Source organism: Cyprinodon tularosa, unplaced genomic scaffold (assembly GCF_016077235.1).
Source record: "Cyprinodon tularosa strain WSP-4 unplaced genomic scaffold, ASM1607723v1 ctg7, whole genome shotgun sequence".
Taxonomy (NCBI): Eukaryota; Metazoa; Chordata; class Actinopteri; order Cyprinodontiformes; family Cyprinodontidae; genus Cyprinodon; species Cyprinodon tularosa.
In genome coordinates, this window is record NW_024039451.1 from 80,742 (window position 1) to 107,305 (window position 26,564).

Sequence of the window (26,564 nt, forward strand, 5' to 3'; positions counted from 1 at the left end):
AATTTGCTTGTGGATGAAGGGATGTTATCCCTGTGCCTTAAGGTAGGGGAGAGGGTGCTGAATGTTGTCTCAACCTCAGCACAGAGTAACCACCTCCTCGGCATCTTTGGCAGTGATGTTAGATGGCAACTCGCTCATCGTACTTGGGGGACTTTAACATCCACATTGGAAGCAACAGCAACACAGGGATGAGGAGCGATCAGGACAAACAGACTTCTGTGAAAACCATGGATTGTCCTCAATGAAAACCATTTTAAAGCTTAATGGGGTTTAAATTGTTCTGGACACCAGCACATCCTATACTGGGCATAAATGGTCCAAATTGTCTTGACCTTCAGCTGCATGTCTTTGACACTTCGGTGAAAAGAGGGGTGGAGAGATCCACCAGTCATCATCTGGTGGTCTTTTAGAAGAGGAGCAAGCTGGACAGACTTGGAAGGTCCAAGTGAGTAGTTAGGGTGTGACTGAAATGTTACTTGAGCACTCATTCAGGGACACGTTCAACTCCCACCTCTAGGAGAGCCCTTCTTGGATTCTGGGATTCGTAGAAAAAGAAAACAAAATCATGTAACAGCAAAGCCACTTATTTTTCCTCCCCCATCACGAATTTGTCCTCCAAAAAGAAAGTTCACTTGTGCTTTATCTTGAGAAAGCACATTTTATATTTTGAGGCTTTCAAAAAAGTCCTGAGGTAAATGAAAAGATAATAGCTGCAGACACTTTTTCAAAGGGGAAACAGTTTTACTATAGAGATACTTTTACTATAGGTACACGATTTTCAGCATTCTTACAAAATTGGGATCAGATTCACTGCTAAGAAAACATTTACACCTACAGACTGTTGATGCAAAAAAGAAAAGAAAAAAAAGTTTTTTTTAGCTCAATATACAACATCATAAATACATGTACATAATTACTTGAAAGAGGATAAACATCCAGGTAAAACAAAAATATGTTCACATTAAGTAAAAAAAAACAACAGAAAAGGTAATTTCTGATAAAACAAGCAAAGGAAAAACGACAAACATTGTGCAAAAACAATGAGCAGCTGTACCAGTTCTAAAACGCTTGTGTCCTTTTTATTTTTCCTAGAAACAGAAGCTGCTTATTTACATATCATTTCTCCTAATTATGTTCAGACTCTTGTACAGATATTAGTGAAATATTATCAGTTTGTAAGCACTGTGTTTGGTATTTACATATGCACACACATAGAGGGTAATAGAGATTCATGCTTTGCAAATCATCCCATGGGGACTGCTGCAATTTCACAGCAGCACGTAGAGAAAAGTGATATGCATAATTTCCACATCCAGCCATAAAACATAATGCATATTGATAAACAGTATCCGATCTCTTTGATCCAATGTATTTAGATACTAACTATATAGAAATAAACAATATTCTAATCTAGCAAAGGCAGATATTTTTTATATCCTCTCATTGATTGAAAAAGAAGATTCGTTTCTGAAATGGAATCTAATTTCAAATCTAAGTAGCTGATAAGTAGTTTTAAAAAGCATTGTTTTTGCAATACCTCACATTTAAATTCTCTAGAATCAATCTGAACACTAGGTTAAAAGGTAAGCAGTGAAATTAAGTTTTTTAAACAACTAAAGGAGAGGACTATTGAATAATTGTGTCCTCTGCATAAAAAATGTGTGTGGTATTTAATAGTGTTGCGCCAATGCCATTTATTGGCCCCGATACTGATACCCGATACCTGGCTGTGCAGTATTGGCCGATACCGATACCATCTGTTTTATTTTAATTGATGTGTGTGTATAAATGAAGAACTGCATACTACTTAGATGTAAAATAATTGCCATCATGGCTTTGTCAAGCTGCTGCCTACCTGTGTGAAGCAGGAAATACAATACAAAACTAATACAAAGTGGATCCAGTAGAACTTTTTATTGCCTACCTGGAATGGGTGACAATAGTTGAATAAACTTTTGGCTCTAAAAATGGTATTGGTGCGCTATTTGTCAGTACTCGCTGTTATCGATACCACCATTTTAGTGCTGGATCTGGGCCCTGCCCGATACTGGTATCGGTATCGGTGCAACACTAGTATTAAAAAAATTATTCATAAAAAGCAGAGATGGGAAGTAACAAAGTACAAATACTTCGTTACTGTACTCAAGTAGATTTTTCGGATATTTTTTTACTTTACTTTACTACTTATTTTTATGGCGACTTTTTACTTCTACTCCTTACATTTTTACACAAATATCTGCACTTTCTACTCCTTACATTTTAAAAAATTGGCTCGTTACTTTAGTTTTGAATCATTTCAATGGAGTTACCGTTATTATTTTTCACGTCATCAATACCAAATTCAATCTAATTGGATGGGAATCTACGTTGCATTTGACGCACCACTACAAGATGAATCGACGGTATTCATTTGCGGCAAATCATTGCAGCTTGGTGGCGTTGGCGTTAGCATAGTAGTATGGTTGACGAGATGATTGAAAATGAACACAACGGAGATCTAGTTCAATTGGCAGACATCCATTTAAAATGTAGGCAACGGCATGAAAAAAGTGGTTTCTACTTTTACTTTTATACTTTAAATAAATTTACAAGCCTGTACTTTGTTACTTTTACTTGAGTAAAGAAGTTTAATCAGTACTTCCACTTTTACCAGAGTATTTTTTAACACAAGTATCTGTACTTTAACTCAAGTACGGAAAGTGAGTATTTTTGCCATCTCTGATAAAAATTGAGAAAGGTAGGAGTCCCAATATGACTTGTTTAAATCCCATAAGAGGGTCAGATTTAGGTCTAGTGCTGGCAAGACAAAAGAAAATGTAAATTTTTTAAACTGTTATTTATTCTAACTTTTAAATGACAACAAACGACATGGGCTTGATATGAATCTATAAATTACCTTAATAGAAATATATTTTCAAATTATAATAAGTCTAAAAAAAAATATATATATATATTTTTAATCTTAATGAATTCCCATAACAGATCAAAACAAATTCACCGATATTGCTCAACCTGAAAAAGGTTACAAACCCATTTCTTGGGCTTTGGGACTCAAGAAAACGCAGTAGAGCCATTTTCCACATATGGAGAAAACAGGAGTGGATGTTTTTCCAACATTACTCCAAGAGAGCAATGGAAACTCATCAATAAGGTCCCCTAAGAAGCCAGGAAAACACCTCAGGCTCAGTGCTGAAGTTCTGGTCAGAACTCATGATAAAAAAATGTAAAAAAGAGCCCGGGCAAAATGGTGCATCCACTGTGGAATATTTTGGTCAGCAAAAACTGATGCTTGCATAAAGAACACAAAAAATAAATAAATCTTAGGTGTCTTTAAGACATTTGGGAAACCCAACTGTTGACATATGTAAGTTGCCTGTCCCATAATAACTATCATCATGTTATTGAAGGATTAACTGAACCATACAATTTGCTTTCTACACACAAAGTGAGCACTTATTGGTTCATTAAAAGGTTCTCCTCTCAATGGATAAAAAAAAAAAGTGCATCTTGATTCAATTGAGAATCAATTGAGGTGTTACCATGAAAAGCCTGTTCATGCTGCTAAACCCTTTAATGTATGAAACAAGCTGTTAAATCTATTCTGGATCAGAATGTTGACCAAATCTTCCACATTGATTTAAAGATTTATCAATTAGCACAAATGCTTGAAGACAATTGTTGCTGCCAGGTGTGGCACCATCAGTTATAGGTTTACTGTTTCATATGGGCCTCTTTAATTACATGATATGTTTGTTTAATGTTTTTAAACATTTAAATCAGAGAATATAATCCCAAAACCAGCAAAATATCTCCAAGGGGCAAATATTTCTGCCCAGCACAATAAATGGTAACTGCTGCTACTCTGTTCATATCTCTGAGTTTATCCACATGGTCTTGCAGTGTGCGACGCCTGTGTCACTATGTGGTCAACCTGCGCTACTTTGAAATGTGCATCCTGATGGTCATCACCATGAGCAGCATCACGCTAGCAGCCGAGGACCCGGTGCAGGCCAACGCTCCCCGGAACAACGTGAGTCAAGCTGACGTCTGGGCCTTATGAATAAACAGCTGGGACAAGTGCAACAAATACAGGCAGACGTGTATTTGAAGATGTAAAAATGTGCCAGCTCACCCAAGCAACTGGAGATATAAGTTGAATTATGTGTACCTGATTCATTTGGACTGAAAGGGCTGTAGTGTGGAGGTAGTAGATTGTCCTGAACTGACCCTGCGGTTAAAGGGCTGATAAAACAATGACACAGTGTGGCACACATCGGGTTTGATTTTTTATTTCTCTTGATATCCATGCTTGACATGTTAGCCCATGCTAGGAAAAGATGCATGCAGACAGGTGAGCTTGGCTTTGTCTTTTAGAAAGACAAGCACAGCTAATTAGCATTTCAGCCAGGACCACAGAGGCAAACTGAGGTGAAGGTGCTTGGACGTGTTCTGTGTGTCAAACAGAGCCTCTGATAGGGAAACATGCGTATCCAGTCCATTCACTTTTATCTCCAAGGAGTCCATGAAGAAAAACTTCCTGCTTACGAGTCATCATGAGTCTTTTTTTGCTGTTTGCAGGTTCTTAAATATCTGGATTATGTCTTTACTGGAGTCTTCACGTTTGAGATGGTGATAAAGGTGAGATGAGCTAAAAACATGAGAAATGTCTATTTTTTTTTTTTTTTTAATGCAGTGCAGAAATGCAATAATATGTTCGATTTAGCTGAAACTGAAATCTTTCTGCGCTCTATGAGGATTTAACTAATTGATTCTCTCTAAAAAGAATAAACCATCTGAACCTATTTCATTTTGTTCACATTGTACTGACATACTTCAATGTATTTTACAATTTTATTTTGAAATCAGCCCGATGTAAAATAAGATATGTTTACAGAGTTTTCTCAGATATTTTTAACCGTGGTGGTGAAACTAAAGCTATAGCTAAATTGCTGTATAAATGGGACATACACTCACCGGCCACTTTATTAGGTACCCCATGCTAGTAACAGGTTGGACCCCTTTTGCCTTCAGAACTGCCTCAATTCTTTGTGGCATAGATTCAACAAGGTGCTGGAAGCATTCCTCAGGGAGTTTGGTCCATATTGACATGATGACATCACACAGTTGCGGCAGATTTGTCGGCTGCACATCCATGATGGGAATCTCCCGTTCCACCACATCCTAAAGATGCTCTAATGGATTGAGATCTGGTGACTGTGGAGGCCATTTGAGTACAGTGAACTCATTGTCATGTTCAAGAAACCAGTCTGAGATTATTCCAGCTTTATGACATGGCGCATTATCCTGCTGAAAGTAGCCATCAGAAGTTGGGTACATTGTGGTCATAAAGGGATGGACATGGTCAGCAACAATACTCAGGTAGGCTGTGGCGTTGCAACGATGCTCAATTGGTACCAAGGGGCCCAAAGAGTGCCAAGAAAATATTCCCCACACCATGACACCACCACCACCAGCCTGAACCGTTGATACAAGGCAGGATGGATCCATGCTTTCATGTTGTAGACGGCAAATTCTGACCCTACCATCCGAATGTCGCAGCAGAAATCGAGACTCATCAGACCAGGCAACGTTTTTCCAATCTTCTATTGTCCAATTTCGATGAGCTTGTGCAAATTGTAGCCTCAGTTTCCTGTTCTTAGCTGAAAGGAGTGGCACCCGGTGTGGTCTTCTGCTGCTGTAGCCCATCTGCCTCAAAGTTCGACATAATGTGCGTTCAGAGGTGCTCTAACGGGTGGTTATTTGAGTCACTGTTGCCCTTCTATCAGCTCGAACCAGTCTGGCCATTCTCCTCTGACCTCTGGCATCAACAAGGCATTTCCGCCCACAGAACTGCCGCTCACTGGATGTTTTTTCTTTTTCGGACCATTCTCTGTAAACCCTAGAGATGGTTGTGCGTGAAAATCCCAGTAGATCAGCAGTTTCTGAAATACTCAGACCAGCCCTTCTGGCACCAACAATCATGCCACCTTCAAAGTCACTCAAATCACCTTTCTTCCCCATACTGATGCTCGGTTTGAACTGCAGGAGATTGTCTTGACCATGTCTACATGCCTAAATGCACTGAGTTGCCGCCATGTGATTGGCTTAGAGATTAAGTGTTTACGAGCAGTTGGACAGGTGTACCTAATAAAGTGGCCGGTGAGTGTATGTTAAACTAACCTTGTCAATTTTTTTACATTGCCTAAATCCACATTCTCATTTTGCCAAAAAGACAGTATTCATATTCATATTCTGAATGAAGCAGCAGAAAGAGATTCATTCATTGGCTTTAGCTGTTTTCTTATCGTCAGAAAAATTACTCGTTTCACATGAAGTAGCTAAACTCACCAAAATCACAGAGAAAAGTCACATTTGCTGTGTCCGAATGTCCGCCCTAACCCCTAAATCCCTCAGTCACTATATAGAGCAGGGAGTATATGGTGGACTTAACGGTAGACTCAGTTAACTGACTGTTTGGACACTGGACAGATGATCACTACTTTTCTCTCCCCGTTGGTCATGTGACTCCGCCTCCCCCCACGGTGCCTGCGCCATCCGTACCATCAGCTCATTTGCATATGTGCAATATATAGCAGATATTCATCCAAGTCACTATAAATAATACAATCATGGCCACCAAAATTACTTATTTCTATCCTTAAATCACTAAACAATCCTTATACTATTATTAAAAACATTTTTTACGACTTTTCTGAGAATTTTGATGCTTTTTACATTTTCTCCGTTAAATTGCCTGTTTTAAGGTCATGATTAAACCATGTTTATCTTTATTGATGCTTAATTCAAAAGCCGAAAATGTTAGCGTATGGAAGTAGCGTATGCTCCCATTTCCAGCACAGATTGGGCACAGACGAGTAATAAAAAAGGAGGGATTTTAATGCATTTATTTTCTCAGGAAAAATAATATTAACCTTTAACACATTATAGTTTAGTATAATGTGTTATTGTTATACTTACAAATTATTCTTAAGGAGGGAAAAGCCTAAATCCGGTCTCTTTAAAGGATTAAAATTGAGGGCGACTCCGACGTATATGTTGAAGGGCATGGCAATTGAGCTGATGGTACGGATCTGGTAGTGCCAGTAGCGACAGCAGGCCACTCTGAAAAAAATCCCATAATGCTTTGTGGGGAGAGCTCTCGTTGCAAAGCATTCCCGGATATATCTGCTCGTCTAGTAAACATGAATGATCACTACTTTTCAAGGTGCATTGTGGGAAATTTTTAGTCCACTCCTTTTTTTTATCCACTTGACGTTTGGACACTCATCTGAAATGGCGTAGACCGTATATAGCGCCCTATATTGGGATTGGAGTGGACATTTGGACACAGCCAAAATCTGTCATAGTCACTTTTCTAAAAAGGTCTCCAAATTTGACAAAGTCGCAAAGTTTGTTATACTGGATTTTTGTTTTCAATCTTCCTTTCCCACAGATAGCAGAGCAGCTCACTGTAGCCACCTATTAGCTTTATACGCTAGGCAAATTCACAGCAAAACAAACAGAAGCTCATAGTGTTTGTTTTTTAAAGTATATTTTACATTTTATATTAAATTAAATTTATAATCTAAATACATATTAAAAAAAAGCCATGAATGTTGTAAAAACTGTAAACCATACAGTATACCAGTCTTATGTTTAGTTTTTGTTTACATTTGATCACTGTTGCACTATAGAAATGGAAATGCCTTGAAATTTCTTTTTGTATACAATCTGGGTGTACAAAATGTCAATAAACTTTGTCTCAGTCTGATTATGATTAGAATAACTTTGCAAATATTCACTTTGCTATAGCATATGCTTCACATTGTTTTGACATGTTTTAAATTAATTTTTGCTTTAGTGCACCAACATCCAGAATAAGATGGCTGCTTCATGTCTAATCTGAATCTGAAGAGTGTGTTTGTAAACAACTAAATATAACCAGACTGTATAAGTGTGCCATATTTCAACAAATAGCATTTAGTGGCAATATGCATGATTGTAAGAAAACAACTGTAGTTTAATGATGTTGGAACCTTGTTGGATTCGGGAAAAATAACTTTGCAAATAAATAGAAATTGAGTCTGCACAGGAAAGAGGTTCAAACAGCTTCTGCAGGAGCGGAAGGAAAAGCCCAACCCAACTTCAAGTTTTCCTCCTCCGAATCCCCTCCTGCAGCCGTCTTTTATTAACAGAGCATAGCACATGATTAAAAAACAGTATTTGTTCTGAAAGAACAATTGATCAGTTCATAAAGACAAGATGCTCCATCAGAATCACGAGGCAGGATGGTCTCCTGACTGCATCACAAGACACAGTGCAGCATCCCTCTTGCACAAATGATTCAAAAGCACACATTAATTTTATAATCATCATCAAATAAACCTGACAAACCTAGAACTGATCCATTCTGGGCGCTTTGAATAAAGCCTGGTTCCTGTCAATACTTGTAATGATTAGATTGTTTCATGTTTCACTTTTATAGTTTAATTGGAATGTTTTTATGAAACTAGTTATGAAATTGTGTGCAGTTAACAAAGCTATTGCTAATTAAATCCAAACCCTGAAAACAATTGTCTTCAGAAGACACCTCAGAAGTAAATGGAGACAAACTGTATGTAATTTAACCATTTCGTACAGTTTGTAATAGAATATAGAAGAACACACAGCATCACAGACCAAGGAGAACAGCTGACCGCTCAGGGAGGAAGTACAGGAGAAGGTTAGAGTAGGAGTTATTTAATAAACAATAGAGGCTCATAGTAATTCTGGAAGAGCTGCAGAGATCCACAGTTGTGGTGAGAGAATCTGTCAAAATGTCAACCATTAGTCGTTCTTCGACAGTAATGGCTTTGACGGAAGAATGGCAAGAAGGAAGTCACTGTGGAAAGAAACCCATAAACAGTCCTGGTTTATGTTAAAGCCATACGACTGGAAACCTGTGGAAGAATTAGCTGTAGTCAGAGGGGACAGAAGAGAAGGAAGTAAATTACTATTGCTGCAGCAATACCAGAACCCATCAATGGTGATAAGCTGCAAAAAAGCAAGAAGAAATTCTCTGGTTTATTTGAGAATCTGACAAAACAAAGAGTTTGGACACCCAACAGTCAAGCAAACAGTGACTCGCTCTTTACCTGGAGTTTTGCTCACGTGCAGATCCTGCATTTAGATATTTTTGTTCTATGTTACGACCACCCAGGCCACAACATATTTGAGGACACGAGACAAACATGAGGTTCAAAGAATTATTTTATTCTTAATCTCTGGAACTTATTTTTAGATCAGCTGTTTTGTTTTTCTGCAAAGAGACAAAAAAAAAAATAGTCAGATTTTTCTCCAGTTCCCCGTGTCCAAAAAAAACTCTAAGAGGAAAAAAAAAACCCAAAGTATGAACAGAAAGTTGGACCTGGTGAGCCGATCCAAAGAAACAAAACGTTACAGCAGAGGGCCAACCCTATACAGGGCCGTCGAAGCCTCTGCTAGTACAGACTAACTATTGAAACCCTAAAAAAGATAAAAAAAGAACGAAAACAGGACAACTGGTCCCAACAGGTCAAAGTTACAAAAAAATCAGCAAAAAACCAAAGGCTAACGAACAAAAATACCACATGGCAGGCTGGAGAGGTCAGCGGCGGCCTACAAAGACGGGAGACGTGCGCATCGCGTCTGGACGCTCTCTCTGTGACGGTGGCTTGATCAGAAGGTTCGAAGGGAGAGAGAGAGAGAAAAACCCAGCCTACTTATAGACGGACAAATATAACACAACCGATTAACGTAATCGAATCATTTACAAAAGAAATAATTATCAACTCTAAAATTTAAGTGACTCAACTAAAGTCTATAGAGAACTAAAAGGGAAAAAAAAGGAAACAAAAATAAGAATGTGCCCGACGCACATAACATTCTAACACAGCTGAAAAGCTCTAAAGCATAGACCATAGCTATTGTCTACTGTAGGTACGAACATGAGATTGCAATAAATTATTTAAAAGGATCTGTATTCTGTACAGTCAGATCAAAAACAAACAAAGCTGTTGAAAAATAGCTGCAGCAGATTGGTTTCCATAATTTTGCAAACCTAAAGCTAATATTCAACACAATCAAACATTTAGCATAGAGATATTAATATACAGGCGTGGCAGGTTTACATTAAAGAACTGCTCCTCCAGTCCTGGTTAGACACGAACTGATGTGCAGAATCCTCCAAAAAAACTGCAGATTTTACACCAAATCAGATGCAGTCTTGGTGAATTTAAGCCACTGCTACTTTCATAGCTGTGTGTGATTGCAGAGGGCTCATTGGAAGAAAGCTTTGAGGGCTACAGTATTGGCTTTTTCATAATTATTTTCATGATGACTTTGCTTTGTTATTGATTTTTCTTTATGTTTAACATCTGACTCCAGATGATCGACCTCGGGCTGCTTCTCCACCCCGGCTCTTATTTTCGTGACCTTTGGAACATCCTTGATTTTATTGTGGTCAGTGGAGCTCTGGTGGCCTTCGCCTGCTCGTAAGTCTCTTTCATCATAACCTTTAGTCGTGCACATTCAACTTAACTTCCTGATACACCAGATCAAACCACACTAAGTTACAGAAACAGTTTTAACCTCTTCTGGTGCTTTTCACATAAATTCACTTTGCTTTCTTTATCTTCAGACTTAAATGTAACCTGGAGTTCACCACCTAGTCAGATTTCTCTTGTTTTATACACAGTCTTTCTTATTTGCTTGATGGTCAGAAGGACTTTGTTCTTAGCATTATTAGGGCTCTGTTTGGTACATAATTACAGCTGTGCAGTCAATCGCTCCCACAATGTCAGGTAAAAGCTGCTGTTTTTGTAGGAGACATTTGGAGAAGTTAAAGGCACATTGTTTACATATTTATTGGAACACCATGGAGGAAATGTGTAATTAATCATTAAATAAACAGATTTTATTGCAGCAGAAAAACTCAACCCATGCTGGAAAATTAGACCTTCGATTGAAGTATGTGTATTCAGCAGGGGAAATCACCGGCTAAGTAATGATTGATTTTGATCAATTTCAATGCTGGATGGATGGATCGATGCACCCTCACTTTACAGACAGACCAGGATATGAATGTGTTTCAGATGGTTTGAGAATATAGAGTGAATAATGTTCCATTATTGTTAAAAGCAAAGAGTAGAATTAAAACAGATTTTGAAAGTAACTTGCTGTTTTTTTCAGATTGAATCTTTTCTTAATATTTTATAATTTTTTTTGTGCAATTTTTTCTTTTACAAATTTATATTTTCTATTTTTTTTAAACAGATTTCGTATTTTCAAATTTCTGTTATTCCGAATAAGTTTTCCGAATTGCATTCTCGACTGGTTGCAGATTCCAAATTACATTATCTTTACTTTATTCCTTTGAAATGAGGAGCAAACACGAATTTTTATTGTTCTGCATGGATGCTAACAACATTTTTATTGTTCAAGTGCGAGCATTTGTGTTGGGCTTGACGAGAGAAGAACGTAAACTGTAAAACACAATTTAAAAAGTTAATAAAACTCAATCTGAAAAAGAGAAATTTGACCAAATAAAATTTTAAAGAAAATGTGGAAAAAGAAATAAAAAAAATTAATAAATCTAGGAAAACAGCAAAGTCATTCTGCAAACTAAGAATTAAGGATTAATAAGTTCTGCAAAGTGATTTTTTTTAATTATTTTTGTTTTATTTCTGTTTATGCAACATGTTTTTTTGTGTTTATTTTATTTTTTATTTTTTTACAAAATATGTTCTTTGTTTGCAACAATAATGGAATGAAGTTCACTCCATACAATAACAGCATCTTATCGAGCTGTATTTTACAGGCGCCTTTAGGCATTTGAACAGGTTGTTGTTTTAATGTTTTCTTGTATATGACTTGTTTACTCTTTCCTCATACTATTTCTCACATATAGATTCTGCTTTGTAAGCCTTTCCTGTCACTGAGATCTGATTCTCTTATTGCTTTGGCGGCTTCTCTCTGTCTTTTCTCTGTCGCTCTGTCTGCCTCTGCCACTTTTCTGTCCTCTTTTGTCTTTGTTTCCTGGCTTGGATTGCTTTCAGGAGCCTCATGGGGTAATTGCCTGCTCTTTCTTGCTTCATTTCTGTCTGTGTCCTCTTGCTTTCCTCCACGTCCATCAGCCCGGTGTCGTTTGAGTTTACAGTCCCGCGCCGGTCTTCATCTCGCAGCTAAATGTCATATTTTGTCATTATCATCAGAGTCATCATTGAGGAAACTGGCATTTATTCCGTTTTTTGTTATATAAGCAAACATTCAGCTTGCATAACTATAACTACCTGCTTCGAAATCATTTGGCACAGATCTGCTATCGACCCAAATACTCTCAAAAGTCTTGGATTTTTTTCTTTTATTATGCTAATTTATTCATTCTGCTTTTCTCTATAACTTTTATTTATTTGAAAATTAATAATAATAACATTTAATGTTGTTTGACATAAACGTATAAATAAAAATTCCATTCGTTTGTTTCTTACATTGACCTTCCATTCGTCAATTTTTCTTTGTCATTAATTTCTTCTTTGCTCTCATAGACATTGCTAACAGGCTGTGTTCACAATGCAAGGATGATCCTGGATCGGTTGTTTGGTAGCAAACAAAAGGAGTTAAAAGTTGAGGGAGGTTGAACTAATCTAAATTAAAGTACTGCTTGTGGAAGGATCAGCAGTGTCTGTTTTTGTTTATTTTTCTCTCATATCCCAAATAGGCTTTGTACATTAAAAAAACTAAAGCTGACACCAATAACTTCAAAAACATTAATCTGTTTCAGTCCAACTTGATTTCCCCCAATTCCTGGGAAATAATAATAATAATAATAATTGAACTTTATTGATGTCACATTGGAGAAATTTACCTTTGCATTTAACCCATCCACTTAGAGAGAAGTGGGCTGCCATCCTGCTGTGTCCGGGGAGCAATCAGGGGTTAAGGGTCTTGCTCAGAGACCCAGAGTGGCAGTCTGATGGAGTGGGGCTGGAACTCAGAACCTGAGGATTCCAAGCTCTAAATCCTAAGGATTTAGGATATATTTGTAGCCTGACGTAGTCCTACTCAATTCTAGTCAGAATATGAGTCTGATACTGCTCCATAGAGCTGTGACTATGGGGCGTGTTTCGAACGAACCAGGAAAAAAAATGCCTCTGCACTCAATTGGATAGACCTACAACCAATAAGAGCAACAGAGTGCGTGACGTATGTTAAGCGACGCATAGTTGTTGTCAACAAAAATCAAAGCGTGCAGTTGCACGCCTAGAATAAGAGGATGAGCCTTGATCGCGTTTCTCTGTTCCTCTTTTAAAATTAATTTGCTGTCGATATCCTCTAGAACAGACCTAATAGCAGAATCTACTCACCTCAACTCTCCGGCGGCAGCCATTGTTGTTGTCGCCCAAGCGCGCTTTGGTCACGTGGTTGATTACGTTACTGTTGATCATCTGTCCATCATCGTATAAAGCCCGTCCTGACAATTTGATTGGCCCGCCAGATATTGTGCGAGCATACTCGCGCTACTGTTGAGCAATGCCAGACCGAACTTCCCGACCTCAAACGTTGTGGGCGGGACTAATTTGGGAATGGCACCCAGGCTAATATATTTGAGCTTTGTTAGATGCTTCGTTGGTGTTTTGAGTGTCTCTAGAGGCACAGAAGATGATTTCAGATGAGCTGCCAAGTAATTAGTTCATGATCAGTGTCAGAGTGGCAGGGAACCATCATGCTAGCTGTATGAGGCTGGTTATGGGCAGTCAGTGTTAAAAAATAATAAGAAGAATGCAGTCAGATGAGAGACTAAAATAATGAATATTGTGATTTAATGTTGAGTCCTTGCAATGTGAGAGCAGTAACAAACCAAATGATCATCATCAGTGTCTTTTATCCAGCCTTGGTTTGTGAATTTGATTCATTCCTTTTAGATGAGATTTTATTAGACCTGTCTGTTGCCTTTTTATGCTGCTTCGTTTAATTGCAACAAGTGGTCTCTTTTCATGTCTTTTATCTGTCTAAGGTTAATAACGTCTTTGCGCCTGTTTAATCTCTGCTTTAAGTGTTTATTTAGTTCTTTCTATGCTGGTGATTTTTTTCTGTGTTGTCTGCTTGCTTATCGTTTCTTTTCCTCATCAGATCACAACAAAGTGTTGCCAGGTGGGAACTTGCCCCTATCTCCACCCTCCTTTGAAACCATACGGTTCTGATAGTTAGAGAGTAGAACTCTCCCATTCCCAGCCCCCTAATAAACCTTTCACCACTGGTCCTAAGGTGCCTGCAGTGTGACCAAACCTCAAACCCTTCCTTGCTCATCCCTATCTGTGCCAATATTGAAACACCAAAGTCACAAGACAATATTGGGAAAATCCATTAAATAGGTTTCAGAAGCCCAATCTCCTGATAAGCAGTGAAAATCTTTTTGCTTTTCTTTCCACAATCAAGGCCATCAAAGCCGTTCTTTATCCGAATCCTACAATCGCAATTTAAGAAGCTTTAATTGGTCAATTTGAGGAGATTACAGCCTTCACCTAACATCTCTCCTGTACGCATTGGGCTTAGAGGAGAGTCAATAAAAATAGTGCAGACTCTTGTTTCAATTCCAACTCGTGTTGACTTTTATTTCCCAGGCTTCCATGTATGCATGAAAACTGACCATAAACAGCCTTATTTTTGTTGTAAGAATTACTTACAAACTTTCCACCTTTTTTGGAAACTACCTGACATATAAAACCTTTTCTTTACAAATGATTTCAAAATTAGATTTCAATTTTTATTTTAGAAAAATTAGCCATCAATCATTTAAAAAACGAATCTATCTGCATTTACAGCATTCTATGAAGATTTTCATATAAACCAGGTTTTCTGTTGATTTTCTCTTCAAGCCCTTTTTGCAATTCTTCGAAATGGTCTCCATCTGTGTTTCTCCAGGCATTCTGAATGTTTTGGGATTTGTTTACTCCAGACTGAAGCTTTTTTTTTTTTTAGCTTTTTTTCTATCCAATATCTTCTACTTTCAATTGTAAAATACACTGTTAATTATAATTACACCCTTAAAAAGAGCCAGAATGGAAAACAGCTTTATTGCCAAGTAGTGTTTAACAGGTAGAGGGAATGTGCTTTGGTGATAAGCTGCTACACATTGGCAAACATACGGTGGATATAAATACATTTGGAAATGTATTATGTGAAATAAACAAATTGTTAAAGGTTATAATGAAGATAACAAAAAATGCTAGAATTTCTTGCAACATGCCAAATATTAAGAATAGACAATAATGGTATGGTATGATGGTATAAAATTGAATAAAATAGCATAAAATGATTAAGAAAATTGCATTATTTGAAAGGAGAAAGCATCAGTGGTGGACCTGCTGTATTTTTGTATTCTGTCAGGGATTCCTGAACCAGTGTCTTAATGCGTTAAACATACTTTTTGAATCTGAGAAGCACAAAGCAGCCAAAGCAATGGAGGACATCCACCTGAGGGGAGGTTTAAAGATATTTATTTAGAATTAAGACAAAATTATAAACACATGAAATCAGCCATTGGCAGAAGCCCCTGTGCTTATAACTGGAGTCAAGCTGGTTAAAGCATTGTGTTTTTTTGAAGGTTAAAAAAAATACATTTTGGAATATATTTATGCATTTTTTTTCCCTCCATTCGCCTCATGGGGCTCAGCACTTCACCGTGGCGTAAAGGTTTTCCCATCTTCCACCCTTGGCTCCTAGATCTGTATGTAAATCAGTTCCTGCTGATCCGGAACTGTCTGTGGTGCTGAACCAATCAGCCAAAATAAAAACCCTTTTACTATATGAATATTATATCCCACAAATTAAGAAGAGTAACATCTGTAATTGAATCTGACCTGATTCTTGAATATAATTGGCAAATTGGTCACTGATCCAAACTAATAACAAAGATGCAGTAATTTTAATAGATTTTTTATATATTCCTACTGAATCAAGCTGAATCTTAAAATCTTTATCTTTATTATCTGTCTGCTACCTAAAGCAACTTAACCAGAATGTCAACAAAACTCCCAGAATTCTCACACATCCTAAAATAAAGCATTTTTAAGTGATTGGTGTTATTTGTGGACTGTGTAGAATAGAAAACTTCAAGGAATAGTACACCAAAAACATGATTAGCCTTAATTTTCTACTCACCCCCATGCTGAACAACACTCTGGAGTACTTTTTTGATATCTCAATTGCATCTGGAGATCTGGGAGGCTTCTTGCTGTCTGCTGACATTCAAATAATGGAGGTCTATGGTGCCCGAGGCAGAAAGGTCCATAAAAGTCCACAAAAAACGTGTCAATATTCCTCCATACTGCTCGTCCAATGTATTCCAAGTGTCCTGAGTGGGTAGCGTCCATAATTTACTCGAAACGAAGTCATTTAGAATGTTTTTAGAGCATAAACAGTAGTGTATAGGATTTCCTAAAAGCGCGTTCACGAGTTTATGGAAACCTTGGCAGACCAAACCAGACGAAAGTGCGCATTCAGCTCGGCAAAGAACTCATGCTCTTCCTCAACACTGAAGTCCTCAGACATTTTTCTTCCGTTGTTTCTTTCTTTGCACAGGTAAACAGCACATTTCTTCTTCTACGCTTGCATTATCGGCAGAGCAGACGCTGAATGCACACTTTCGTCTGGTTTGGTCTGCCGCGGTTTCCGTAGACTCGTGAACGCGCTTTTAGGAAATTCTATACACTACTGTTTATGCTCTAAAAACATTCTAAATGACTTCGTTTCGAGTAAATTGTGGACGCTACCCACTCAGGACACTTGGAATACATTGGACGAGCAGTATGGAGGAATATTGACACGTTTTTTGTGGACTTTTATGGACCTTTCTGCCTCGGGCGCCATAGACCTCCATTATTTGAATGTCAGCAGACAGCAAGAAGCTTCCCAGATCTCCAGATGCATTTGAGATATCAAAAAAGTACTCCAGAGTGTTGTTCAGCATGGGGGTGAGTAGAAAATGAAGGCTAATCATGTTTTGGGTGTACTATTCCTTTAAGCTCTCTCATTAAAGATGAAGATTCTTTAGTAATTAATCATGTTCAAACACAACAGCGGTTCATCCCTAACTTTTTAGGAACCGCTTGTACCTGCAAAAATAATTCCATGGGATGATAAGGTACTGCTCCAAGAGGGAGAAATGCAAATAAAGCAAACAAAAAAACACTTAATCGGCCTTCAGACAGCCTTAAGAAAGACTTATGAAGACCACTTTTAAAGATTAAAATAACTGTCTATCTAGACACCTGTAAGATATTTCCTTAGCACCCTGAACACGAGCCACTCTATAGGGATATCTGAAGAAAACAGTCCACCTGAGTTTGGTGGCTGTTCATTCTTGCACCAGGTGCTTCTGAAAGCTATTAGAAGACTGTTTCTGCCATTTAAATATAGCGAGAGTCCTTGGATAGCTGGAATGGAACAAAGACTCTAGAGATTGCATGTCACGGTATTCAAACCGTTGAAGCATGACAGCTGCATGCCATTTTATTGTTAAAGATCAGTTTTTGAGTACGTCTTCTTTTCTTTATTAGCTTCAGTGTTTTTCACAGACGGTGTATCGTGACTAAATAAGGTTGGTCTTCGTTGTCTGTTGTGGTAGGGGCCAGAAAAACGTTTTTCTGGTGCAGTTGGAGAATGTTTTCATGGCTTCCTCTGTCCTTCCAAATAAAGACGGTTTATCAAAAGCTGTTGATAAAACTGTTAGTCTTTTGAGGGGACATTAAAATCAGAGGACTGTGAGAGGAAATGTTTTTTTTTTTAGGTTATGTATTTCAAATTATTAAAAGCATTAGCATTCAAATCATGATCTGTTGTGGCCTTTAAAAGCAAATATTTTCTTCAACTTGCATAATCAGCAAAGGGTTCTTGACTCAACCAGGCTTATGCTTTTTAGCAGGTCAAAACATTTCTTTCTTAACTGTCTTCTGTTTTGGTTTTGATGCTAAGTGGTGGCAAAACAATGCAAGAACTAAGTGCCACTGCAGTTAATATTCTGATACACTCAATGCCTGTTATGATGAGGAGATGTTTCCAGGGGATGGGTGCACACGTGGATATCAAATAAAGACTATATGTACTGTGATTCTCTTTATTTAATGATAAACAGAGGTTTAGGGTTATCTTTTTTCCATGAAAGCATGATTTTTCTCTCTGTAGTACATTGATAAACATACATAATTTGAAAGTTGCTGACTCTCTCCGGTACTAAGCAGCTAATTACCCTTCCTATGTAATTCTGTGTCAATAGTCTACCATTTGACTTCTGTATAGTAAAAAAGAAACTGTCATGTTGTTTAATGTCAACTGAGGCTGTTTGACCAAAACAACATTTATCCATCAACAAAAATCCAGATAACAATAGGAAAGAGATTGCTTATCTCAAATATTAAGGTAAAAGAGAAAGAAGGAGAAGAAAATACAGGACAGTATACAGATGGACACGGAGAAACAAAAGACAAAGTGAAAAGAATAAATAAAGGGAAGTGAAAAGCAAAGGAGGCAGGAAGAGTGCAGAGTAGCATAGGAAAGGAAAGAGAAAAACACATTTTCTTGCATGTTTCCTCATTATTAGAGAATTCACTCACATGCATGTGCTCCAATAAGCGAATGCAAACAGGTATAATCAGCATACCTGTTGGACTACATTCGAATCTTTAGCACAGTGTTTAAAAGACAATCGATCTCCGCGCTTTTGCCAGACTAACTGCATTTTCAATGTGCACAGGGGAACGAAGGGAAAGGACATCAACACCATCAAATCCCTCAGGGTCCTACGAGTCCTGCGGCCGTTGAAGACCATCAAACGGCTGCCTAAGCTGAAGGTACGGTAATTCAATCTGCCAATCACTATGAATGAATGTTCCAGAAGGTCTAATATTTACAGAAAGAAAATAAAAAATTTATTTTGTTATATCATGAGTCACATATTTTAAACCTATATAAAGATGAAGAACATGTTCCCTGAGTGGTTGAATTTTGTCATTTGAACTACATAGCCAATGAGTCATTCAAATATCTTGTTCAAACTTATGGACAGGAGCAATACAGAATAAAATTATTGCACGGGGAAAAAAAATTATTATTATTGTTTTCTATATATCTTTTGAGGGTAAAAAATGTAAACAGGAATACTTGTTTCCTACATGTTTCCCTTGTTAAAAAGGGCAAACAATGTCAATTATTGTCCATTTCTGAAGGTATAGTTTTTTTGGTGAGGTCTCTTTTTGCTAGAAGAACAGGATGTGGGTCCGTCTCCTGAAATGTAAATCTACCAGGTCTTCTTTTTGTGAAAAGAGCAAAAAACTGGATTTTACATAAATATATTAAATGCATTGTTATCAGCTATTTTCCATGTTTTTATAGATAATTATCTAAATCAAAGGTGAAACTCTGTTAGCTTTAGTCTGAATTAGCTGCTTATACTTTGTTTACCAAAACTGCCAAATGCTGAAAAATGATTTTGCAACATTTCTATTAACCTAATTATTTAACTAAATGCTGAAGTTGATGTGAATGTTTGTGTTTTAATGTGTTTTAGTCTGTCGGAGCACTTTCTCACCACAATCTTAATGAAACTAACCTTTCAAAAGCTGCTTTGACGCACATAACTACAAAAGTTATTTTTTAAAGGTGAATTGTTTCCTTAAATATTGCAAATGGGCTACTTTATGTTATTCCTAAAATGTTTAATAAGTTAATAGATTCCTAAAAAACTGATTAAATTCGATATGGATTATGACAGAGTATCACAATCAAAAGCAACAAAAACGGAAAAGCAGCAGCAGCAGCAGCAGCGGTAGCAAAAAAAAACTCCTAGCATGATTTATGTTTCTTCTGATGGAAAAATGACAGCTTCTGTTTCCTAAATATTGGGAGTTTATCTTCCAGAGTAATCCCTCTGACGAAAGATCAGGAATCTTTCTGGGCTTATGAAAGTGGAAATGATTGAGATAGATCATGCTTGGCAGACAGCTGCTTGTCCCTGGCTCTTTGTGGATATTTGGACAGAGCGGTTCGACATCTCTGCTGCTGGACGAAAAGAAAAATATGCTTTGCAGAATACAACAACCTTTTGATGGGGATCACTCATGCAGCACCATGTTCATTGGTTAGATTGCATGTCAGAATAGATCAACAAACCACTTCGTCCTGAACAAACACATGATGGTAAAACCAAGAGAAAGACGGATGAAGGAGATACCTAGGGATTCACAGAAATACAACCCTTCCTTCTTGTAACCATTATGTACTCAAGTGATATCTGTAGATTGTTTAATATATTGTTACAAATAGATTTCACTCTGTATAGAGATCTAAAATTCATGTTGACTGCATGAAAAATAATTAAAATATAGATGCTGTAAAGTTTCTCTAAATCAATCTTAGTATTTGATTCATGTAGTTATTCCTTTTTAAACTACTTCTATTTGTTAAATTTTGAAACTTTATAATATATTTTATTTTATCATGGTTTTAATTTTAATTCATGTTGAGTTTTGGCATTTCATTATCAGTCTGCCTGTTCGTCCGTCTATGCACCCATCTGCTATGATTCCCTTATCAAACCACTGTTGAAAAAGAGTGACTTGCTCAAGCTGCTCCTGCAGAACTACAGACCCATCTCAAACCTTTTCATCAATAAGATGTTTGCTGTGTTTGAACAGCTGAACATCTTCTTAACAGTCAGGTTTCTGTGTTCACTAGTGTACAGTCTTCCCTTGTGAAGGTGCTCAATGACATCTGTATACATGCATGTCTTACGAGGACGTTAAAAAACTAATTAATTTGTTCTCTGTTAGTAGATTTGATTACTGCAAATGTGTCTTCACAGGTCTGCCTTAATGTTAATCAGACAGTTGCAGTTGATCCAGAATGCTGCTGCCTGCCTCCTCACTAAAACTACCAAAACGGAGCATAAGAGCCCAGTATGAAAATTGTTAAAATGGCTCCCCAAACCTCAGGGAAAAGGCTTTTAAATACTTTTGTTAGTTTAAAAACCATTGAATGGCTTAGCTCCAAAATATATCACGGACCAGCCTGGTTAGCCACACTGGCTGGTAAAGGCAGGATTCACAGGGTCAAAGGCAGGATTAACAGTGCCAGCATTATCAGTTTGGAACCAATCAGATTCATGTGATGCAAAAACAAGCAACAATCTGTTTTTGCCATTTTTTTATCCGTGAAACATGTCAAGTTGCAAAGAAACTCTGTAATGACTGATTTTTACCAGTTTGGCCTAAAAACCTGCCCTACAGGTAGAGTTGAGAAAGACTCATGTTTTAAGTTCATTAATATACCTTTACCCTAGGCTTGGGTCCACTGAACCGGTTGTCCCCCCCTGTCAGCAGGCGTAACTGTAACCTACCGATAGACACCTATACCTGACCTGTACGTTTGGTTTTATTTTACAGGCTGTATTCGACTGTGTTGTGAACTCCCTGAAGAACGTTCTTAACATCCTCATCGTCTACATCCTCTTCATGTTCATCTTTGCTGTTATCGCTGTGCAGCTCTTCAAAGGCAAATTCTTCTACTGCACCGATGAGTCGAAGGGTCTAGAGAAAGACTGCAGGTGCATCAGTATTAACAGGAAAAATAAAAGTTTAGCTAGTCTAACAGCAACACATTCCAATTTAGTAACCTGTTGATAAAAATTTTTAGTTTTTACTCTTGTTTTTCCTCACTTTCATTTCAGGGGTCAATTTTTGGAATATGATCATGAAGAAGTGACTGCTCAACCCAGAGAGTGGAAGAAGTATGAGTTTCATTATGATAACGTTCTCTGGGCTTTCCTCACGCTCTTTACCGTCTCCACCGGAGAGGGCTGGCCACTGTAAGTAATTTAAACACTTTTCTCTTGACTTCGTCTGTGACTTTATTACTGCGATTACACTATATTGAATTAGACTATTTTCATTTTTAACATTTTAATTCATGAAATGTTTGACAGATAAGCACAACAGTGCATGTTATTAAAAGTATGGATGAATATGCCATGGTCAGATGAGACCTAAGTGAAATATTATTAGAAATTATGGTCAGAGATCTATAACCGGAAAATACCATAAAATCGTGAAACAAGTTGGCAGCAGTGTTATGCTGTGGGGACGCTTACTAGTAGCAGATAGAGAGAAACTGGTCAGAGTTGTTGGAATAAATGAGATGGGACAGAAGGTCCTGCTATGGGCTTCATAAGACTTTCAAACTACCGTATTTTCTGGACTATAAGCAGCTACAATTTTTCCATCCTTTGAACCCTGCGACTTATACGATGGGGAGGCTTTTCAGTTGCTATTTTCCATACTGCGAGGGGTGGAAGTCAATGTTGGAAATCAAGAAGAATGGGCTAATTTTCAAGCTAACAGGAGCTAGAATTCTTATTTGTCCCTAATCTGGTGGTGTTATGTAGAGCTCCCCCTGCAGGTTTGGTGGTGAACATTTCAGTAGATACCAGCAGCTTATAGCCCAGTGCACCTTATACTGTAGCAGTTTTTTTATTTTTATTTAAAGGCATACTATGCAACATTTTTCAGTTAATTAATGTGTTCCATAACGTTTTGGATGATTAAATGAGTCATTTCAGGTTGAACAAAGGTATTCTCGGCCGCCCTGGTGGTCTGTGGGTGAAATACCACACTGGCAATTGCAGGAGCCCTCGGCCCGCACCCACAGGCTCAGAAGTCTCGCGAGAGTCGGTCTTGCTTTACGGCGAGAACTGCTACACGCCCCCAGTTAAAAGCATGCTTGTTGCTAGCACAGTGGCGATAATTGTGCAGTTATCATGGCGGACCCAGCGAGGAAACAGCGAAAGCCCATGTCGGAGCAGGCAAGAAAGAGTAATGTACTAATTCAGTGCTCGAGGTACAAAACCACAGAAATCAGAACCCCCTTCCCCCAACGACAGTCGAATAAATATATGGGAAACTCCAACTTGGCTAACTACAATCTTTGTTATTTAGACACATACATAACAAATAATGTATGAAAACATGCTACATTTTCAAACTCGAAAATTGGAACAAAATAGTCACATACCGCAGTAGACATGGTGATTCGTTGCGTTTGCCTGTCTGCTAAGCTAAAAACAACCGTGCCTAGTTTGACGGAGAAACCAGGAGAACAGCTGAGCATATTTACGACAGTGCACTTTTACTTTCGCCCTCATTTTACATTATGCACTTTACATGGTCCATCACATTAAGATAAAGGGTTAAGAAAATGTGCAAATTATTAGGGAGTGCCAATACTACAATAATTTAATACATTGTATTAAATCAAACAGAATAGTTTGTGGGATAAGCAAAGAGAGGTAAGCCTGATTTTGATGCAGATACAGTAGTTTTGGGTCCTGTGCATTTTTGTCTCTTTGCCTGTAATGCAAAATTTCCGATGTTAACTTCTCATTGTTATTACCTTAAAACTTTCATGAATTGTTGAGACAAGGTTAGTTATTGAAGGTGACGAATAGAAAGATGTCTAGTTTAGTAAATAAAAAAGGACCAAACATTTCTACATCATCTTTGCTGAAATTGTTAAAAACAACTAACCATGGCCAATTATATAGTCTTTATGTCTCTGTACCTCTAAGAAAAAAAAATTATAGATTTACGTTTCTCTATCTTAATTTCTGCTGTTCCTGGTGGAAAACTTAAAAGAGCTTTGCAAGTAGCAGTTAATTATACAGCAGCTTAGAGAGAATGTGCAGATAGGGATAAAAATGAAGCTTGCACAAGCTATTAAACGCTCGCAGGAGGAGGACTGGAGCCAACGTCGACTCGCTGCAGACACCTGTAATCTGTGAATATTATATATAGTATTAGATAATTTAATTTAACATGTACACGTCTTGAAGAAAGCTTTGATCCTTATCCTGCATGTGGCTTTACACTGAATTGATTACTGAGCTGTGAAAAACTGTAACAGCACTACTAATCATTTTATCATTGATTTTTATTTACGTTTAGGAAACCAGATTTTTTATTTTTTTGCTTTGGGAGCATTTCTCTAACCTTTCTGAAGGCATTTTCTTTAAGCTGATATTCATCAATCTTTCATTTAGTATTTGTACCTGATGATAATAATGTGTAATTTTACCAGAAGATTATAAATATATTAAATAACTGGAACTTAAGGTTTTAGCTAATGAATAGTTAATTGAAACTGAGGGTAAAACTAATCATTGATTATTAGTTAAATGATTAAAACTGTAATTTGCTTACTCAGCAGGGTTTTTAGTTTTTTACATAAAGACCGGCTGTTCAAAATCTAGTTGTCTTCATCAATTCAGTAAGTGAAGTGAACTAGTCTGTTCATTTGGAGGTTACTGAAAGAAGAGTGAATCCAGGCGGAGTGATACATTCTTCACTGTGGAAAACAAAAAACAAAGACCACAGGTTAAAATACATTTGTATCTTTATTAGCTAATAATCACACAGTATTACTGTATCTTATAACTACACAGACACTACTGAAAATAAGCTCATGCAAAAATAGCAAACAAAAGGGAAAAAGGGGTTTTAAGTGTCCAAGAGTCTCTGAATGTCCAAGTTTTCAGGCTTAATGCATTCAAAGTGTGCTTTAAAATAGCAGCAGATTAATGTGAATAACCCGATGCAGAGATATTACTGTACAGTACATGCAATCAAAACAGTGAACTTTCATTTATTTTTACAGTAAATAGATGAACGATGTTTCAGGAAGGCTTTAAAATATAGTGAAGCTGGAAAGTATTTAGATGTCTGTTTGTTGGCCACTGTTATTTACAGATTAGGTCTTTAACTGGGCCACTCTAAAGCTTCCTTTTATTTTTTTAAGCAGTTGTGAGATGGACTTGTCACAAAGGCAAGGTCAAATATGCAGCTTTAGTACTTTTATTCAGAGACCACGGTGGGCCCAGATCATGACGGTGCCTTCAGTAAAGCATGATGTTATTTATTATTTTCTAGGGTTTTTAATAGTTTAACATGCAGCAGTGGGCAAACCTTAACCCAAAACATATTCTGCTAACCAAAGTATTTGCTTTGCTGCTGCTAAGTGGCTATACACAAGTCTTTTTTCTCCTTGTTAAAGACTGGTGGGACTAAAACCATTTGGTTTTATTGTCCTGCTTTTGGTTGGAGGTGGTTTAACTAGTCAAATCATTTTGCAAATAGATTCTTGATTTTTTTTAAATTAATAAATAATGAGATGCAAAAATTTTGATTTTATACTGATTTTTGACTGGTTGACACTAAAACTGAGCCACTTGAAGAGTTCTGGATAGAACACATGTTTTTCTCTCTAAAATTGAAAAATGTTTTGATAATTTCTAGATTTTGACATTTGCTTTGCGTGGGCTTCTCTTTAAGCTAATGGCATGTGTTAGGGTATACAAAAGCTAACAATCAATTCCTAAATTAGTTGATGATACTTTCAATAATTGATTAATCTGATTATTTATTTCAGCCTTAGTTTTAACATAACGCTACATAACTGCAAACACTACTGTAATCACTTAGTTCTTGCACCATCTGCAATGTCTCATCATGTGTACAAGTAGCCAGCCAGTAGCATGCCTAATGGTTTCTAGGTCATGTCTCCACAAAGGAAAGGGCAAACCTTGGATTTTCATTAGCAAGACCTAATGAAGTAGAAACTAAATGCTCTAATATTAACAAAGAAAATAAACTATTCTACTAAGAGAAAAATATATTATTTTATACCTTGTTCCTTTTCTTCGCAAGTTCCCCTCTAAACCATTAGGCTACATTGATTTACATAATCAGCTGCATTTCAGAGATGGAACAGAGAGCATCCCAAATTACTCAGGATTCCTATAACCTGAGATAGATTAGAGGAATATTAGTGAAAAAGGGTTGCTATTGGTGTCTGAGTTGGGGAACGTTGTCATGAAAAGCGGACAGATGGACCCAGTATTCAAGGAGAGACAGTCAGTAGGAAAGTTCAAAACGTTTATTAAATAAAACAAAACAAAAGCGGAGCTGTGGCTCGCGGACACTGCAGGCGGTGGGGGCGGGTTACCGCCCAATCTCACACACTCTAGGGGAGTGACCATGATCATCTGACTGAAGATGATGTTCTCAGTGAGTCACTTACCTGGTTTAGCAGTCCAGACCAAGAATGTCCCAGTGCTGCAGTTCCAGAGGTCAAGCTGGAAGCCGATCCTGGTCAAGGATCCAGAACAGACAGGAACAGGCAGGATCCAGATCAGGCAGGAACAGAAAAGGTAGCAGGATCCAGGCTTCCAGGCTTTAACAGGCTCCCAGGAGGGTTCAGAGTCTGACTGGGACCAGAAGCATGACCAGGTGGTCACGCACAGGAGCAGACAGGATCAGGTGCAGATAGGCAGGCTCAGTGGAAGAGGGTAGCCGAGACAGGACGTGGAACCGGAACTTGAAGCAGGACTTTAAACTGGTCTCCTTCCTGGAGCCAGGCTTACTGCATAAAAACTGAACCTCCCCATATAATGAGCGAAAACCCAGAGGACTCCGCGGGGGAGGAACAGTGGACGATCAGGAGAC

General features: G+C 37.6%; 1 protein-coding gene across 1 annotated transcript in view; it reads left to right on the forward strand.

Annotated features, from left to right (window-relative positions):
* cacna1bb (calcium channel, voltage-dependent, N type, alpha 1B subunit, b) overlaps nucleotides 1-26,564 on the forward strand; it is a 141,761-nt gene that overhangs the window by 61,518 nt on the left and 53,679 nt on the right. Inside the window, exons 18-25 of the mRNA XM_038268305.1 lie at nucleotides 3,901-4,030; nucleotides 4,579-4,638; nucleotides 10,405-10,511; nucleotides 12,075-12,086; nucleotides 14,149-14,169; nucleotides 18,770-18,866; nucleotides 21,456-21,616; nucleotides 21,740-21,877. Coding sequence (XP_038124233.1) covers nucleotides 3,901-4,030; nucleotides 4,579-4,638; nucleotides 10,405-10,511; nucleotides 12,075-12,086; nucleotides 14,149-14,169; nucleotides 18,770-18,866; nucleotides 21,456-21,616; nucleotides 21,740-21,877 — 726 coding nt within the window. The remainder of the gene's footprint in view (nucleotides 1-3,900; nucleotides 4,031-4,578; nucleotides 4,639-10,404; nucleotides 10,512-12,074; nucleotides 12,087-14,148; nucleotides 14,170-18,769; nucleotides 18,867-21,455; nucleotides 21,617-21,739; nucleotides 21,878-26,564) is intronic.